Below are 19,314 nucleotides of genomic sequence, written 5' to 3'. Positions count from 1 at the left end.
ACATATTTCTCTGTTTTAGACAGTCTTTCATAAAATGTTTGAAGTATTTCTAGTACCTCTACAGGATATCTAGTTATCTTCTGTGTTATAGGCTCCCTAAGCTGAGAGACAACCCTTTCTACTTTCTGTTGCCTGAGATGTGATAAAAGTTTTTGTGCTCTGGAGTTATCAAAAAAGCTTGACAGCAATTTTTCTACACTCATACATATTATTGAGGTAATCCCTTCTTTTCTGCTTGGCATTCTGCAATTGCTTCTTCTTCTGTGAGAGTCTCCCATTCTGCAATACTTCAACCTTTGTCAGTCTCTATAAATAATTCTTGTTACTTCTTAACCATATCTCTTTTGTTTCCACCCTATTTTTAAATTCAACTTTAATTTTATTCCACTCCCTATCTAGGTTTTTAGAATAAATTTCTGTCTTCTCCAATAACTCCCATTCCTTAAATTCTCTTTTCGACATGCAGGTAGGAAAGCGCCAGTGACTAATTTTTATTTCATTAGTCTGCATTCTTATTTTGGTTATTGCTGGCATGTCGTCTGCAATAGTTATTGGATATGTGTCAGAACTTTCAATTAAATGCCCATGTTCCTGTGAAGTATATATTCTACATAGTCTAGATCAGTTTTTGTATCTTGGGGAATAATATGTACATTCACTCCAGACTCCTACTATTGAATTCACATCTTCCATGCCAAATATTTTCATAAATTTCTTCACAAATATACCCTCCTTTGTTATATTTTCCCTTCTGGGCCCACCAGATACATCTTCATTGCTGCAAATCCAATCCCCACCTATAAGTAATATTTCCTGCTGAAAGCTGATTATTTCAGTAGTTATAGGATTTAGGTCTGTATTTATATATTATTTTCACCATTTTGCTATGTGGCCTATAAACTGCATCTGTCTAACCCAGTAGGTTTCATTGAAGTCCATGCTTTGGCACGCAAATTATGGGACTTCTGCTATTTCTTCTTTGCCATCAAGCTAAATAACTTGTGCAGAACTGTCATCATACTGAATAGGCCACAGTCTTGGTCTTTCCTGTTATTAATCTCCTGCCATTTACCTGAATTCTTGGTAGGCGGCAGTATGAAATGTTGAATGTTTTCAGTCTGTTTTAGATTACTATGTCTGCAATGGCTTTTGTCTTAGAACTTAACATAGATATTTTAGTTTCTGTGTATGATGTTTATTACAAATAATCTCTTTTATTCCCTAACAGAGTTTAGGAGTGGAGAACCCTCCAGCTGAACAGACTCGTGCCCACATATCTGACTATAATTTTTCATCTGAGCAGAACCAGCCATACACATTTGACTATAATATCTCAGTTGGGTTTAAAGATCTGCATGGTAAGAAAAGTTATGTTGATGCTTACTGTTTAAGTTTGACTGAAGGAAAAAAATGAGGTTGCCCCCTTTATTGATAAGATGGTAAAGTGCACAGATTTTTCTGAAACAAAAAGTAAGAACTACACAGCTGATGTCCAAGCTTGACCTCTTAAATTTAGACCATTTTCTGTGTTTGAGATACACAAAACTCAAAACTTTTTTTTTCCAGACAGGAAAGTGTATACTTCAGAAACTGAGCAGTTTTGCCATAATTTGTACAGGGCCCTTGCTTTCTTTCTTTAATTTTATATTATTAGCCCAAGTTTACTCTATAACAAATGTGAAATGTGAATGGACAGACTGCTTATTATCCACAGACCTCAGCAGCAGAGTAATGTGTAGAAGGAATTATAGTGCCTTGACAAAACAGTTTGTCAAACAGTAATCTTAAGACCGAACCCCATACCTTGAAACTATAATTTATGCATGTCTTTGCAGATGGAGAAGTGTAATGCAACAAAGTAAATTACTAACTGAAACAGGTTTTCTATATATAATGCTGTTGACAATTGACTGTACTCTCACACAGCACTGTCATTTTCATTGTACTCCATTACTGTGAAGGGTAAAGGGAGCAGAGCTGGTAAGTCTCAAATTTAGTATAGTGAGAGCACACATTTGTAAGGTAAGAATGCTGGTGCTCAGCTGAAATGCATTTTTGTTGTTGCACACTAAAACCAAATCAAAAGCATAGGGATGCATGACTACAGATTGCCCTTTAGGATTGGTATCTCATATTTTCAGACACCCTTGTTTTAAAATTTGAGTGAACTGAAATGTTATGTTGTATTTGTATATGCAGTAAAATTATCTAGCACTTCTAAAAGGTGTGACCACTTAGGACCAGACCTTGCGAAGCACAACTGTTATTCAACACAGATTCATTTGATACCGTAAACTGCAAAGATGTAAAATTGTGTCTGAATGTATACTAAGTCCAAAATTCTCTTAATTTCCCTAATTCCAATTTATGGTGTTGTTAGAGTTAGTATATGCTAGAAGTGGTAGTGTGTGGGAAAGTGCTCCCAGTATGGAGAAATGTGGGGGGGTGGATGAAGCCCCTTATAAAAATGTTTTTAGTGGAGCAGTTGTTTTATTGTCATCTGTTTTATTTATTTCCATTACTGTCTGCATTTTGGTATCAAACACTTATGCTGCAAGCTTAGTTATGTAGCCTAAAAATGTGGTTAATTTGGTATTGCAGTAGCAGCTAAGTCTATAAAAAGGAATTGTCTCCATTCTAATGGAACTCTCAGCTCTTTGATATGTGTAGACAGATGAGGAGGATCAACATGTCCTCCTTCAGCTCTCAGTAGTCTTTAAATCCATTCTGTTGTGTTTTTGTATTTTGGAAAAGCTTGCTTATTCTTTCCAAAGTGATACAGACTTGCTCATTAAAATAGGCATTGCATTACACTTTCTCATAACAGGAGTTAAAGCATACCAACAGCCTTTGTTTATTTGTTAATGCTGTTGAATGAATTAGTCCATAACAAAAATGTTTGCTTGGTGAAACCTGAGAAGAGGGGGGGGTTGTAATAATAGAATCAATGGATTGCATTGGCAAAATGTTCCCAGGACTCTTTTCAGACATGACCTGGAACATATGCATGAGCAAGCTGCAGAACATAATGGAAGAGGTTCATAGGTATATACTACGCTAATGACCACTAGAGCCCTTATAAGCCTAGCCGTGCAACCCAAATATGACCCACAAAGCTCTCAAGTGTCCAGATTTTCGCAGAATGTCCAGAATTTTTACTCATTTTTTGGTCCATTTCTCATAAAATTGTAGCTTACTGGCAAATCATTAAGGACTGACGTGAGAAAATAATGGCAGACGTTTGATTTTCAGACTTCATATCTTTAAGAAAATTCATGCTAATGTAAAACCTGTTAACTTTCTAAGTTTGCAAGAGCAATATTTATTTTTATACCTTTTCCCCATTATTTGTGGCTTTGTCCAGGTTTCTTGCTCTACATGGTTGAGAGGTATGATGATCCACAAATTTGATTTACATAGGTTGTGATTTACAGACTGTCTCTGTCCATCACAGACATAAGAGCCAGACCAGGGGTAGATTTCTGATTACCCATCCATTGGTCCAAGTTACGCTTTAGTAGGGGTAGGGAGGCACTCTGCTTCAGAAACATATCTGTTTTTCCAACATCTCCTATTTTATATTGCAAGCAAAATTTAGTCTTTTAATGTAGTAGTTCTGATGTTGTTTGTTTTGCGGATGTGCAAAAGGTTCATCAAAATAGGGTCCAGGGATGCCTTTGTATGCCAGGCAAAAATCACCTCTCAGAAGTCTGTGTGATACCAAGTAAAGAGACAGGCCTTTGAGGTGATCAGCATGGGAAACTGTTTATTGCCTGTTTTCTTTTTGTAAGGAACCTTTGTGGATCTCCCAGTTGTTGCATGTGTCTGGTCAGATATTTACCAAATGCGGCATTATACTCTATGATGGGGTCTGCTGACTGATGAATAGAGGGGCGTGATCACTTCTGTGGACCTAGATGCTGTGCTCTTGCTTATTTTTTATTTTTATTTTTATTTATCATTTGTTGACCGGGAAAGTCCGACTAGGTTCCACAGAGCCTGTTTTCAGCGGAGGCCCGGGGAGAAATGCTCCAGATGCATGTCATTGGAATGATAAGTTATTATAAGTTGAGCAATATAGAAGGGTTTTCATACTATCTTGGACACATGTTGGCAAAGTCTAGGTTGCTATCTACATGGGTTCTCATATTCCTGAGTAGTAAATCAAGGGTGTTTTATTAATGATGTAGTTACCCGAGGTAGTAGACTTCCCAAAAGGTATTATAATGCATTTCTTAGTATTGAGTTTTAAGCCATGGCTTTGACACCAACTGTTTGTGTGTATTAAACCTTCCTGAAGGGTGTTCTCATCTTAGGGGGATTCATTGACTGTTCCCATTTGCAATCATCTGTGAACTTGGTCAACCAAAGGCCTTTAGCATTGACATTGACATCCGAGAAGTAAATTCCAAAGAGGAGTGGGCCAAGCACAGAGATCTGGCAGACTCTCATAGTAGCAGGCCTCTTTGTGGTGGTGGCCTTACAGAGTCTAACCTCATGGGTCCTATCAGTGGGCCAGCTACGTATACAGTGTGTTATAAAGGGGTTTATATCTAATTCTATAAGTTTGTTGACAATGTTTGAGTGGGGTATTGTATCAAATTCTTTAACCAGATTTTGATAGGCTGTATGGACCATTTTCCTCTTATCCATTGCCTTAGTGACCTTTTAAAAGAAGTCCACCAGATTCAGTAAGCATGACCCTCTTTGACATAGCCAGACTGGAATGGATAAAGTGTATGGAGGTCACCTATATCTTAGTATAATTTCCATGATAAGTCTTACCATGGGTTTGCAAATATGACTAGTTAGACTAATGGGTCTGTAGTTTCCAGGATCTGTTGAAGGTCATCCCCTATGAAGGGGGATGACTGTTGCAGTCCTCCATTCACATGGCACAAAGCCTGTTTTAAAACTATAGCTAAATAGTGACTCCAGGCCTGGGTACTGATAAGTCATATTTTAGACTATTCGGGAGGCCTACTGGAGTGTTATCAGAGCACAGTGAGGCTGTGTTCTTGGCTTTAGTGAGTACAGCCTTTTTATAGTTGGAGGGGTTATGTTTGAGAGAATTTTTGAAAGGATTGTTGGGGGTGATTGGGAGGAAAGTTGGAACTGAATTTCTCTGCTAACAAGTTTGCTATATCGCCGGGCTCAGTGAATGTAGCACTGTTAACCAGCAGTTCAGCACATTGCGGTGTGCTGCCTTCGAGGTTTCTGACATAGTTGTAGATAGCCTTGTAGTTATCCTTTGCCTGGGAGGCTAACTTGACCTCAAAATTGGCTTTGCTTGACCTAATTAGCCCTCTTAGTTGCCTATTTACTTTGAGGAGGGAGTTTCTATCTTTATGGGAATTACCTTTCCTGATTTTTGCCATAATTGTTTTCTTTTTGTTGAATATCCTTTTTACCAGGCTGTTTGTTTATAGGGCTAGTCCTGAGCTTGCTTCTGGTGGGTACAGCAGCCTCTATGCAGCCACTGACATAGCTGTAAAGAGTTTGAGAGCAATTCAGCTTAGGCAGTTGTGTTTTCTGTGTTTGGAGGTACATAGAATTGTGACAATCCATCACTTAATAAAAGGTAATTTGCTTTTTAATAGATCACGTTACTGGTTTTAATGGGATTACACAATTGATTTTGATTTCAAGGATGACAGAATTATGGTCAGACCTTACCAGGGAGGATGAGACATTGGGGAGTGCAGCATTCTCCCATATTGTTAATCATGGGATCCATTATGTTGGAGCTTCTAGTGGGCATTTTCACAATTTGGTCAAGGGTGTTTGTATTTACGAAGTCCAGGAATCTCCATGCCTGTGTATTTGAGGCTGTGTAGGCTGTGTAGGATTCGTAGTTTATAGAGGGATAATTAAAGTCTCCCATGAGTAGTGTGATAGGTTTGATGGTGTCTTCAGTATGTCCAACATTGTAAGATTCTTATGACATGGAGAGTGACCTGTAGCTGGCTAAAATATGGTACAGGATTTTGTCCATGGTGATCTGCACGTGGAGGAACTCCAGTGTATTACCCTGTTTGATCACCCTAGATGTATGCTTGCTACTGATATACATTGAGACATCTCATCCTTTAGCCCTTGTCTCTGCAGCTACTGGTCTAAAAGTGTGGAAGGCAATGAAACCTTGCACTGCCTGGATACTCTGTGCTGCTTTAAACCAAGTGCCTGTAACTGCATAAATGTCTGTATTCTTGAATGTGAGGAGGGCTTGGAGGGAGTGTAGTTTTCTGTTTAGGATCCTAGCATTGAGCAGTAACACCTTCAGGTTCAGTTGTTGATTTTGCTATGTCGGTAGGTTTGTCTTTTTGGCATTGTTTAAAAAAGGCACTATGGGGGTGGATAACGTTTTAACCAGTATTTGAAAGCCTAGATGGGAGAGGTGGAGACCATTCTTGGCAAAGCAACATGGTCTGTTAACTGTGTTCTCCCAGACTGACAAATATTGGATCCCCTTTGAGTGACACCAGAAAGACAGACAGTTGTTGAAATTGGTAATTTTGTGCTCCTATTTTGGCATCATCTTCAGTGATGGTAATATACTGCTCAGTGCTAGGCTCATACAAGCCTAAGACACACAATGTGAAAGCTGTATAATGTCTCTCTTCATATAGTCCCGGGAGGTACATCTCAGATCATTTACACCTACATGAACTATGATGGAATCATACTGGTACCTGTGCTGTAATGAATTGAATGCATGTGTGATTTGCCAGATTCTGGCACCTGATAAGCAATTAACAGTTATCTCCTCCTAGTTCAGCCTGGTTAGAGGGGCATCAGTGCATCATCCAATAGACTCCCCCATTTAAGACGGTTTGCTTGCCTTAGGGACATAGTGTTTGGGGCTCCACTGAGAGTGACCATATGTGTGCTGTTAGGTGTTTTTCCTGACTGCCATTGGGCTTGCTGAGGCATAGCTTTGACAACAGGTGGTCTAGGCAATCTGTGTTTAGGAAGATTGCTTTTAAGTGCCTCAGCTTACTTTAGTCTATGTGTGGGTCATGTACTGTGTGAGGTGGGTGTTGTGTGCATGGTTTCAATAACCTGTTGTGAAGTTGTATGCGAGAGTTTAGCCCCCGGTGTCATTGTGTAAGTACACCTCTCAAATACTGTGTCTGCTTCTTTAAGGATTAAATGGTTGCCAGTAAACAAGACAATTGCTACATTGTCTCAAGATGCTCATATCCAGCAAGCTGGTGCAAGTTAGGAAATTGCATATCCATACTGTCCAGTCCTTTGATTTGTGAGCTACAAGGGTGGTGCACTGGGGCTAGAAGGCTATTAAGGGTGCTTTAATGGAGCAGGTTATGCTAAACAGTACAAAATTCTACTAACTTTAGTGTTTACATAATATTGAATTCAACTAAACCTGTAGGTATTGCCACTTGACTCCCATCTACCTGCTCTATGCTGGTTGGTGCACAATGTATTTGGGCTGTATTGCTGCTTCACATGGTACAGCTTTATGAACCATTCTTTCTAGGTGTTTGCCACTATAAAGGGCACTGTTAATAAATGTATATCGGCAAAATTTATATCAGCACAGAAGAAAATGGAAAACTAGTGAGCCTAATGTAAAAACACAGTAGAAGAGACCTGCAAATGCATTGCTACCACAAACCACATAAACAGCTAGCTGGAAATCCTTTAGCTGGAAATCCTTTGCTGAATGCAGTTTCAAGACAGCAGTAACAGTGAGAGGAGTGAGAGTGAAATGCACGCACAAAAGAAGGAAACGGTAGCAATCACTCGCAATAAGTGAAGTGAGATTTAGCAATCAAAGGAACTTAACTTTGCCTGGATAGCATGGGATACAAGTAAAACACTTCTGTAATGCAGGCAAGGACTCCCAAGCTTTGCTGAGCTCCTGGAAAATGAGTAGGAGACAATATATTGTAAAGGAGTTTTACTCCAGGGCAGTACTGGTTTGTTGGATGGGCACTCTGCATCATGGGTCTGTGGAAAACAGTGGGTGAGAAGAGTACATAAATAACTTGTACAACAGTCAGTAGCAATGAAAGAGAGGAGGGAGGGACTCTGGAAATCAGGTCATCATAAGGGGTGGAGACCATAGATACAGCCTTAGAAAACAATAACGGCAAACAATTGGGACAGTTGAGAAAAAGAAGCAGGCTAGCTAGAGAGGCATACAATTAAATAAAGGCAATATTGGAGCTCTTTCAGAAACTTTAGCTTAATGTGTTAGTGGGGGGGGGGGGCAGACACAGAAAACACCTTTAAGCAGGTAGAAGATAAGCATGATATAAAGGCAGTGAAGCACAAACTGGAGCAGAGACACTTCTACTGCAGTTTAATGTACAGACTATGCAGAAATTTACCATTAACACTGTTTATGGAAAAAAGTAATGTAGTAATACAAGTTGCACCTTTCATGTGGAAATTATTTTATTTATCTGACATTTGTCTACCGGGGTGGTCTGACCGAGTCTACAGAACCCGTTTTCAGCAGAGGCCTGGGGAGAAACACTCCAAATACAATACAAATGACTTTAGAAATACTATACAAAAATAAGTTGAAAGAAACTGTTACAAGGTTACACAGCTAGACAATCCTATAGAGTTAATATATATATATAGTAATAGTCATTCTAACCATATACATAGCCTATGAGTAGATAGTGTCCAAAAGTAGTATGTAGGTAGTGCACTGTATGACATTAATTGTTCTAGTACATGCAGTGGTGGTGCTGTAGCATTGTCGCCACACAGTAAGACTCTGTCCGGTTTAATTCTTGGCTAAAGTGTCTTCTGCGTGGAGACATGCGAGAATGAGCATACCTTCGCTGAAGGTTGTGCAGCAGGGCTGGCAACTCGGCATGTAAAAATCAACTGCCAGTCATTAGCGGATCGGAGTTCCGCTGTGGCGACCCCTAACCGGGAAAAGCCAAAAGACACAACAACATGAAAAATAGAATGTTGGTTTCAGTTAGGAAAATAATAGCCAGAAAGTTAGTGATACAGAAAGATAGTGAGAGAGTTAAGAATAGAGACATTACAGCTTGAGCAGTAACGTAACGATAAGGTATAGAAACAGAGATGGAATTAGGAGAGCTTTAGACCCCTGCAAACTGTGAGAGAGTGAAATGTGACAGAAGAGGAGGATGAGGCTAGTGTGGAAGAAGAGGAAAGAGCTGAGCATTAGGCAGGCTTTATGCAGGTGCAGAGCCATGTATTTTGAGATGATTTTTTTAAAGAGGCTTTGAAATGGGTTAGAATAGGCCTAAACCTAATAGCTAGAGGTAGTGAATTCCATAGTGTAGAGAGAGAGTAAGAATGCAGAGTGACCTAGTTTTCTTGTGGGTTTTGAGATAGCTGATATATTTTTGTCTTATAATCATAGGGATCGATTTGGTGTGTAAAGTGTGACTAGATTGGCTTGTGAAGGGCAGGCATTAGGCTTGAAAATAAAGTTGTGGAAGGCGGACAGCTGAATAAAGGCACGTTGGTTAGGGAGTTCAAGCCACTTTAGTTCTAGTAGTGGTTTACAGTGGTGTGTATGATATCTGGAGTTTGTGGCAAACTTTGCAACTTTGTTGTAGCACTGTTCCGTCTTGCTTAGGGTAGAAGTTTGTAAGTTAGGATAGGGGCACTGTAAATAAGGGAGGAAAATAGAAATGGTTTTGCAAGGGTAGTTTTGGTTGCTGCAGTAAAGAAATGTTTGTTTCTATGTGAGTCTCAATTTTTTATGAGTTTTCATTACATTTTGCTGTATATGGGAGTCAAATGAAAGTGTGTCAGTGATAACTCCTAGAAGTTTGGTTTCCTGCACTATTTCTATGACAGTGCTGTCGGTTGCAAGGATGTTGAAATGACCAATGACAGGGGAGGTGTTTTTGGCGTGAAAGAGTTTGTCTTCTTTGGATTAATAAAGAGTTGGGCATTTCTTAGCCAGGATTTGACCATTAAAGGACTGTTAAGTTTTTGAAAGTAGTTCTGGTAGTGATTGAGCGGTACAGATAATGGTGGAATTAGCGTACTGAATGTGGGTCCCCGGGTGTGAGGCAGTGTGATGGTTGTTTGGGAAAATGTTGGAGTAGGGGTCTGAGGATGAAGCCTTGGGGGACTCCATTAGGGTTGTGGAGAAAGGGTGAGAGTTCATTGGACCATTTCACTGCTTGTTTACAATCCTTGAGGTAGCTCTGAAACCGTTTTACTATGTTATGTGAGAAGGCTAAGTTAGACAGTGTGTTCAATAGTAAGGGGTGAGACACTGTGTCAAAGGCCTTGGAGAGATCAAGGAATACTGAGGCAGTATAGCATACTGCATCTCTGACCTTGTTCACTGTGTCTATAAAGGATAATAGAGCAGTAGCTGTGCTGTGTCTGGGTCGGAAGCCAAGTTGGGTTTTGGTTAGAAGATGGTTTTGCAATAGATATTGCATTACCTGTTGATGGGTACTTATCTCAAGAATTTTGGATATTAGTGACAAGATGTATATAGGATGGAAATTAGGTGGTTCAAAAGAGTTGCCTCCTTTATAGATGGGGGTGATGTGGGATTGTTTTCATATGGTAGGTACTTCTGAGTCAGATAAAGACCTATTTACAGGGATACTAACTGGGTAGGCGATTGAGCTGACAGCCGGTTTTAGGTAGTGTGGTAGAAGGTCATCAGCTGAGGTGGAGCAGGGTTTTAGTTTTTGTAGTAATTTCTTAATGGTGTCAGTGGGTATGGGCTGAAATTAGATTGTGGTTTCTAAGACAATTTGTTGAGTAAGAGGGGTTATTAATGACAGGGTTAGTAGTAGTTGATGGTCTAGGGCTGATGTCTAACAAGGTTGAAGGGTGGGGGGGGTCCATCATAAGGGGTGCTCGTTAGGTCTGATATTGATTTTACGAAGTGCTTGTTAAAGGTGTCTGCTATTTGTGATGGAGGGGTATCAGGTGATGGGTTGTGCTCTGTTTGTTCCAGGGTTAAGTAGAAAAGTGCCAAAATTTATTGGGGTTAATTTTATGCTGGAGTTGAAGCTTGGAATAGTATTCTTATCTCTGTTGATTAGTTTTGTCACTTTGTTATGTAGTGTTTTGAAATTGACATGATTTTGTTTATCTCTGTTTAGTTTCCAGGTTATCCCGGCTAGGTCCCTTTGCTTCATCAGGTGTTTACATTCCTTTGAGAGCCATGATGCTGAGTTTTTTTTGATTCTTCTCATATGAATGAGTGCTGGGGTATAAGTATGTGAAGGAAGGGGTTATTATACAGTACAGCATCATTAAGGAGTAGTTGTTTAAGGGATGTCAAGTCTAATGTGGAAGATGGTTGAATTTACGCTGACAAAAATTAGTTGAGTTCTTAACTGATTTTTACAGTGTGTGCCCTTAGTTGGGAATTTGTTCTAAGGGAATAAGCTAGCAGATGATTGCTCAGGGAGCTAGGCAGTGTGCAGGGTGGGATACTAAGATCCATTGTAGGGTGGACTGGCAGGTAAGATCTTTGCTGAATCTTGTTGGAGTATTGATAAGTTGAGAAAAAACATACAGATTTATACTATTTTGGGGGGAGTTGGAAGATATGGTTTGCCAATCAATATTTACGTCTTCTAAGATTATTGTTTTGAGGTTTATTGTTTCAGATGTCCAGGATAAAATATTTTCCAACACTGGTATATTGTGACCTGGTGGGATATATATTACTATTATGCAAATTATTTTTGATGTGTTGAGGTTCAGAAAGGGTATTAGTACCTCAGCATTAGAAAAGATGGATATATTACTGGTATGGGGTGTGATGTTAAGTGTAGAGGGGTATAGGAGGGCTATCCCTCCCCCTTTTTTAGATCTATCTCTTCTGGTTATTGCAAAGTTTGAAGGTATTATTTCTGAGTCTTTTACATTGGGGTATAGCCATGTTTCGGTAAGGGCTAGTATGTCCAGTTTATTTTGATAACTCCAGGCATACATTGGGGTTATTTCATTACATATGCATCTAAGGTTCGGTGTAACTATGTTTAAATCTTTGGGGTTACTCTTGTGGTTAAGATTAGAGGGTGGGCCTGGGGTAGGATGTATGTCTCAACATTTGAGTAGATAAGTAATGTGGACTGAGTACCATGGGAAGTGTTTTTTATTCATAGTTGATGGTACTGGTGTCAAGTGTCATTTCATAGATGGTGAGGAGGCCAATTTGTGGTTTGAATAAAATGGGAGGGTATAGGTTAAAGCTGGGGGGAAATATGTAAGAAGCTGTGTTTATTGGGGAGATGGTTGAAAGAGGTGTGTATAGGTGTGTGGGGTATAGTTGTAGTGAGGTTGAGAATTAATAGTAAAGAGGTTAGGCATGTCAGGAGCATGTCAGCTGTGATGGTGGGTTTAAAAAATAGTAAAAGTGGTATGTGTGAGTTAGAATGTAATATCAGGTGTAAATAGATATGTGTTATCTAGTGATATGTGAGCAGGTTAAGGTAATGTTGGAAATGTTTTGACTTCAGGGAGGGATTGGACAATGTGGTTAAGTGTTTTGCTTTGTGGACTGTGGTAAGGAGGGGGTGGGGGAAGATGTGATTGGTCAGTAGTGAAACTGTAGTGCAATGTTAATTTGTGTGTATAATAAAAGAGAAGGTGTAAGCCTGGAGTTAATGTAAGATAGTTTGAGGTGATGATTCTACTGACTGTGGATTAGAGTAAAATGCAAAGAATTATAGTAAGGGGATGTGAATTCAAGGTGATGGACGTAAGGGAAAGCAGATAAGTTTGGTTATATAAAAGTTTGTAAGGTGTGACTGAAATGTGGGTGTGAACAAGGTAGAGTTGTATGTAATTAGATCATAGGAATGAGGGGGAGTAGTTTGCTTGGGATATGAATAGAGGTGCTGGGGATGGGTGGTATAGGTGGCAGGGCAGGGGAGGGGAGTGAGCGAAGTGAACGGAGTGGGATGAACAGCCTCAGAACAATCAGTGAGGTAGAACATTCATGGAAACAAAGACAAGGTCTCTGAACTCTAAATACTTGACCTGAGTCACAGCATTTAATTTTATGGTTATGGGCTTTTCATTGCGTTTCCAGGGGTATATTACACTGATAAGAGTAAAATATGCTAAAGTGTTAATTTAGCTTCACCTTTAGCAGTAAAAGGCCTGTGAGTGTGGGTAAATAAGTGGGGGTGGGGATATCCTTCCACCAAATTCAACACTACAAAACAGAACACACTAATGCATGACTTCACAAATTAAGTTATTAGCTTGAGGTTTGGAAATTGCCTTATATAGATTTTAACTTAATGTATACTGTTCCTTGTGAACTTTTGCAACTGCAGGTGAAATTCAGCTGTGCAAATTATTTAGGTAGTGGGATATGATAACTTTTGCAGCAGTAGGAGGCCGACTTACTGTGTGCATGGTTCATGATTACTGTACAGTGAAGCACACATGTCTAACTAATACATTCATAACTAATGCAAAAAATATGCTATTCGTAGGACATCCCTCAACTTTGCCATTCTTTATCTCTATTTCTTTGCTTAACCATACATTCACTAAAGGTTTTACTTTATTATATGCAGAACAACATGCATTCTTAATTTTCTCACTGATGTTATGCCCTTCCATAATTGTCAACAAAAGTTCATGTTGTACTGCATCAAATGCTTTATGTAAATCTCCTATCATGATCTTGGTCTTATCATTCCTATTTATAATATCATCCACAGTTTACCTTACTATTAATAATAATTCCTGATATCCTTTTCCCTTTAAACTATAGATACTGTCTTCCATAATACATTTCATTTTACTTTCCATTCTTTTGTGAATTCGTTTCATAAAAATCTTATAATCTGCATTGTGCATTATTGTAGGGCTCCAATTTTCAATTTTACTTTTGTTTTACTTTTCCATACAAATTTAAGTATACCATTGCACAAATCTTTATAATAAAACTCTAATGTAACCATTCATTCATAACTTTTCTAAGTGCTTTTTTTCTGCCACTCCTTAAAATTCTTATAAAAGTGGTATCCTATTCCATCTGATCCTGAAACTGGCTATGAATTAACTTTCCCAAGTACGTTATCTAATTTATATAAGGAAATGTAATTTTCCAGTCCTTTATCTTCTTGTTCTTATTAATTTTTAAGATGCCATTTTTTGTACTTTCTTTCTGTCTTAAAACATTTTCTTTACATAATTTATTGTGATTTTTATGATTTGTTCCCAAGATGATCTTACCTCTCCTCTGTCATCTTTCATTTCTTTCATTATACTAGAATTCTCTTTAACTGTGCTACTCCAATAAGCTGATACTTTTTCTCTTTTATCTTGTAAGTACTCTTTTCTTAAATAGTAATTCTATAATTTTCTCTTGATTCTTGTCATATATTTTCCATTCTTTCATATAATATTCTCTTATCATTCCTTTTCAAATCCTTTAAAGTATATCTGCACGTTGTTGTATCATTTGTTTCTGCTTTTCTTACATCTGACTACCAATCTAAAAACACATTTTATGTTTTTCATTAAAAGCTAGCTATTACTTGGACCAATTTTCATAACAGACACTAGTTGGAATGTGATCTTTCCATAACTGTGCACTTAATTTCTTTCCATTTTCATCCCATACTTTTTCATTTTTCTTTTAATTCCTTTTTCAGTCTGATATACTCCTTATTTTCTTGTATCTCTATCCATGTTGCTGAGTGATCTGAAAAGCTTGTTGCAAGTTTCTCTCTCTCTTCGCTATATCCTCTTGATATAGAAAAATAATTTGTTTCAGTATTATACACTACAATTATATGTCCAAAAATTATTATTCCAAATCTTTAAATTGCCACTTTCTATAACTTTAAAAATTTTCTTAACATCATTTCCTTTCTTCCTCTTTTTTTCCTCAAATCATAATAAAAATCTCCTTTTAATAATAAATTCATATTAATTACTATATGATCCCGTATTTTATGAAATAGATTTTCCCTTTATCTACATGTAACAAACATACAATGCTATATTCTGTATACCAGATTATGCCGTCTGAGATCATCTTCCCATTATTACTAATGCTACAGTCAGTATTTTCACGGTCTTCCTACAAAGTATAACTATGCGAGAGCATAGTTCTTTTCCTAGGTTCCATAATATGTCTCTTCCCCAAAGTTTCTTTGTAATCTCTCTTCTTATGTCAGAAATCTTATATCTTCCAATATTACACCAATATCACACTTACTAAATCAGTTTAGGATGCCTATTCTTCTACTTATATTTTTAATACTATCTGCATTTTATGTCTATGTTATAGCTTACCAGAAATGATATAACCTGAAGTATTTATTTCATTTGCTTTACCCATTTCCTTTTCTCTTTTACATTTAGCCCTTTAAACTTTATTTTTTCTGTGTCTTACTCTTTTGCCAATAGAATTATTTTTATCTTTCACTGTTTTCCAGTTTATATCTTCCTTGTCACTTATTTCAGAAACTTCTTCAATATTATCTTCTGTTTCATTTTCCTATTTATCATTATCTTCATTCTTACCCTAATCTTGCTTCCCTATTTCGTCTTTGTCGTGTGTTGGATTGCTTCTCTCTGTATACTGTCCTCACTTTTATTTTCTTCTTCATTCTTTCTGTCTAGATTGTAATCCATCCACAAATGCCCAATTTTATTACATTTATAACATTTCAATTCACACTTTTTGCATCATGACCTGTTTCTCCACAATTGTAACATTTCCTCTTATCACAGTTACTTATCAAATGATCATCTTTTTCACATGAAAAAATGTTTTATATTTTCTGCAGTATTTTACAACACCACTGTTACCTTCCGTATTTATCATACTAGGGATATGAACATTTTTCATTCGCCATTTTCAGTACAATATGACAGTCCTATTCACCAGTTCATAATCCTCTGTTGTCATACACTTTGCAAATGTCCAAAACCTCTTTACAATGTTTGCTTAACTGTCTCTTTAATTTTGAACTGCAGTTGAAAAAGACACTTTAAAGATGTCTTTTCTTTTTTTTTTTTTCTGTGAAACGCTTTAACTATATAAGAGCTCCATGGATTACAGTTGTTTTTCTTTTCATACTTCCCCAAAAAACTTTCCAGAACAGATGTAGTCTCAAAACTAATGTCACAAAATGTCTGTTCATGAATAAGAATAAAAGCTCTTACATCATGAGCCTCCACTCCCAATGGGACAATTAAATTATTCCAAATGTCATACATGACCATTTCTTTTTTTTCTTTATGAATTCTTGCCATGAGCTTCCTTTTATTGTTGACATTTCCTTTCCTCTTTTCATCTATTTTCCCTGCAGTTTCCATAACAGTCTCTGCATATGACATTTTTGACCATCTTCTTTTAAGATGGCTTCCAATTACTCCACTTGGATTTTGTCCATAATTTCACCCCAAGACGTATGGTTTCCACACTCTGGCTCACTCTGCCACAGCAATTCACCTTTTCAAAGAAGAGAACATTTTTAGAGCCTAGCAGAAATGTGATTGTGAATTACACAGACAACTCTTCAAGTTAATCTACAACACAAAAGAAAGAAAGATGTACCCAGTCATTGACTCATAGAAGAGGGTCCCTCCTCACAGATCAACTAATATAAGAATGTGTTAACCATTTAGTTGCAGTGTTTACTCAATAACAGTTTCAGAATATGTGTTCCCTCATTGAGTGTAGGGTTTCCCCAAAAGAAAATTCTTCAGGAGGAGAAGCAGAAGGAAGGGAGTCTTCTGCATCAGAATCCTCATAAGGTGAATATGGGCCTTCCTGATGGTCAGATAAATCTGAGCCATCCGAGGAATAGTCTGAAGAGAGAGGTTCAGGGGGTTCAGTCCTAGGCCTCTTATCTGGAGGGGGTTGAGAGGCCCTGTCTGGGTGAGGCTGGGATCCCCTGATCAAAGAAATAAGGTCCTCAGCAAGGCTGAGTATCTGGGAACTAGAAGTAGGCCTGTGAGAGGGAGCTTTTGTAGGTAAGGTCTTGGAAATTTTGGCTGCTTTAGCCCTGGAAAAGGCCTTGATAGACATAGAAGCAGGGGGTCTAGCAGCCCGACGTGCAGGAGTAGAGATGTCTAAAGGAATAGTGTCTGACAAATCCTGGGTGCCTGCTTCTGTAGCAGTAATTTCCGTAGCCGATTCAGCCATGGCCTGTGTGGCCTCTGTTATTGGAGGCATGCTTTCGGCCGAAGGGAGAACCGAGGACTCGGTTTCAGCCAAAACCGAGACACTCGCGGTAGGCCTAACCGTGGTTTCAGCCGAAACCGCGGGCCGCGAGTGTCGGTCCTTTTCCTTGCGCTTTTTAGCTAATTGTGTAGTCGGAGTCTCCGACGGCATTTTATATGCAAAAGCGAGACTAAAAAACTCTTCTGCAAACTCCGACCGATGTCTAAGTGTCCGTCGGTTGAAGGAAGCACAGGCTAAACAAGCTGATACGTCGTGGTCTGGGCCTAAGCAAGGAAGGCAGTAAGAGTGGAAATCCTTATGAGGTATTTGTTTCCCACAAGTTAAACAATTATTTACTTTGTCTGACATCGGCTGAGGCAAGAAAGAGTCCCCAACGGGGTACTTAGCTTTTTAGAAGTCTTTGGTAGTAGAAATCTCTGGATCTGACCGACCGGCACTTGCGAACAGCTTCTGCTTCGGGCACCGCGCGGCAAGAAAGACTGAGGAAAATGGCGTCGGCTGATGCCTTTATACCCCAGCAGCTATGACGTCGGGTGAAGTGCGACATCAGCCGAGGCCAGACCCAGACTTTGGAATCCGGCCGACCGAAGGGCTGCCTGAGGCAGGACAACCCATATGTTAGGACTGCAGATGCATCCTTGAAGGACATCAGGAATTATCAAAATTGTTAGGTCAACAGCACACATTGATAGCTTTAATAGTATTAGTATTTGTGGGGGATTCCAAGTCTATCTGAATTCCCCAACACCCTCACATCACTAAATATACTAATTCTGAGACTGCACAACCATGGAGGTAAGGAGGTAAGGTTGAGAGATGTGTTCCATTTTTTTATTTCTTCACTTGACCATCCATTCAGTATTATCTTATATTATTTTCATACACTAACATTATTACTTTTATTATTTCATCATTTATATTGTAATCTCTTAATATATTCCATAGCATATTGTATTCTATCAAATGTTTTACTCACACCTCCTACCATAACTTTAGTTTATGCCTTTTTATTTATATTATCTATCACTTCTCTTAGTATCCATAATAAATCTTGACTTCCTTTCCCTTTATTTCAAAAATCATAACCTCAAGCAACTTGACCTTTTCCTAATCTTTTTCTTATTATTCCCATAAATATTTTATAATCTGTATTCAGTATTATTGGTCTTCAGTTTTTAATATCTTCTTTTTCTCCTTTTTTCCGAATACATTTCATAATCACTGCACACATATCCTAACTATCCCTTTTCCTAATCACTCATTCAATACTTCCACAAAATGTACTTTTTTGCCATTCTTCCAAATACGTACAACAGTCAGTTCCATCCAGTCCTGTGGCTTTTTCCATATTCAGTTCTTTTAAAATTTCATTAAGCTCTTCCACATTTATATTTTTCTCCATAATCATAAGATCATAGGAGAGTACTAGGCTAGCGACCTGGAGGTCATTTCAAGCCTAGCCGTTTCATCCCAATGTAATACCATAGAAATGATAGTCAATACCCAAGATTGTATTTCATAATGATTGCCCATGTCCAGGAGGGTTGTGTGCATTGTCACTGGTAAGAATTTATGGTGCCAAATCCACTCATTCAGGTTCGTCTTGAATAGTTTCATAGAGGTGCTATGTTTCACATGAATTGGTAACCTGTTCCAAAGATGCAGCAGTCACTGGGAGGTAAATCTGTTCCCTTCAGCATGTCCTATTTAAGTCACAGTCCATATTTAGGTCTCGGGTAGCGCTAGTCCTGTTTGATTTACAGATATGTGACAAGTTCATTAGGTATGGGTCTGAGATTGCTCTTACAGCCAGGCACAAGTCTTCCCTAAGAAGTCTATATGATACAAAGTATAGTAACAGGGACTTTAGTTGGTCTGTGTAATGCATGTGCTGGAGTCCCTTGATCTTCTTTGTTAGAAACTTCTGAGGTCTCTCCAGTTGCTGCAGGTGCTTTGTATGGTACATACCAAATGGAGCATTGTACTCAATTATGGGCTGGATTAGTGCCTAGTATAGAGAGGTTATAACCTCTTTTGCTCTCGAGGCAGTGCCTTTACTAATCAAGTGTGCTACATAGAAAGACTTCCTACAGTAGACACATGGTGATCGAAGTTGGTCGCAGTCAACTTATGATCCCAGGTCC

General features: G+C 38.4%; 1 protein-coding gene across 2 annotated transcripts in view; it reads left to right on the top strand.

Annotated features, from left to right (window-relative positions):
* The window catches only part of LOC122796236 (amyloid beta precursor protein binding family B member 1 interacting protein), a 1,476,726-nt gene that overhangs the window by 514,338 nt on the left and 943,074 nt on the right, over nt 1–19,314 (top strand). For both annotated transcript variants that reach the window (XM_044064553.1, XM_044064552.1), the window contains one exon: nt 1,229–1,358. In XM_044064553.1, coding sequence (XP_043920488.1) covers nt 1,229–1,358 — 130 coding nt within the window. The remainder of the gene's footprint in view (nt 1–1,228; nt 1,359–19,314) is intronic.

Source organism: Protopterus annectens, chromosome 3.part0 (genome assembly GCF_019279795.1).
Source record: "Protopterus annectens isolate FY-2018-M chromosome 3.part0, PAN1.0, whole genome shotgun sequence".
Classification (NCBI taxonomy): domain Eukaryota; kingdom Metazoa; phylum Chordata; order Ceratodontiformes; family Protopteridae; genus Protopterus; species Protopterus annectens.
Note: the sequence above shows the minus strand (reverse complement) of the source record. Positions and strands in the feature narration are given on the sequence as shown.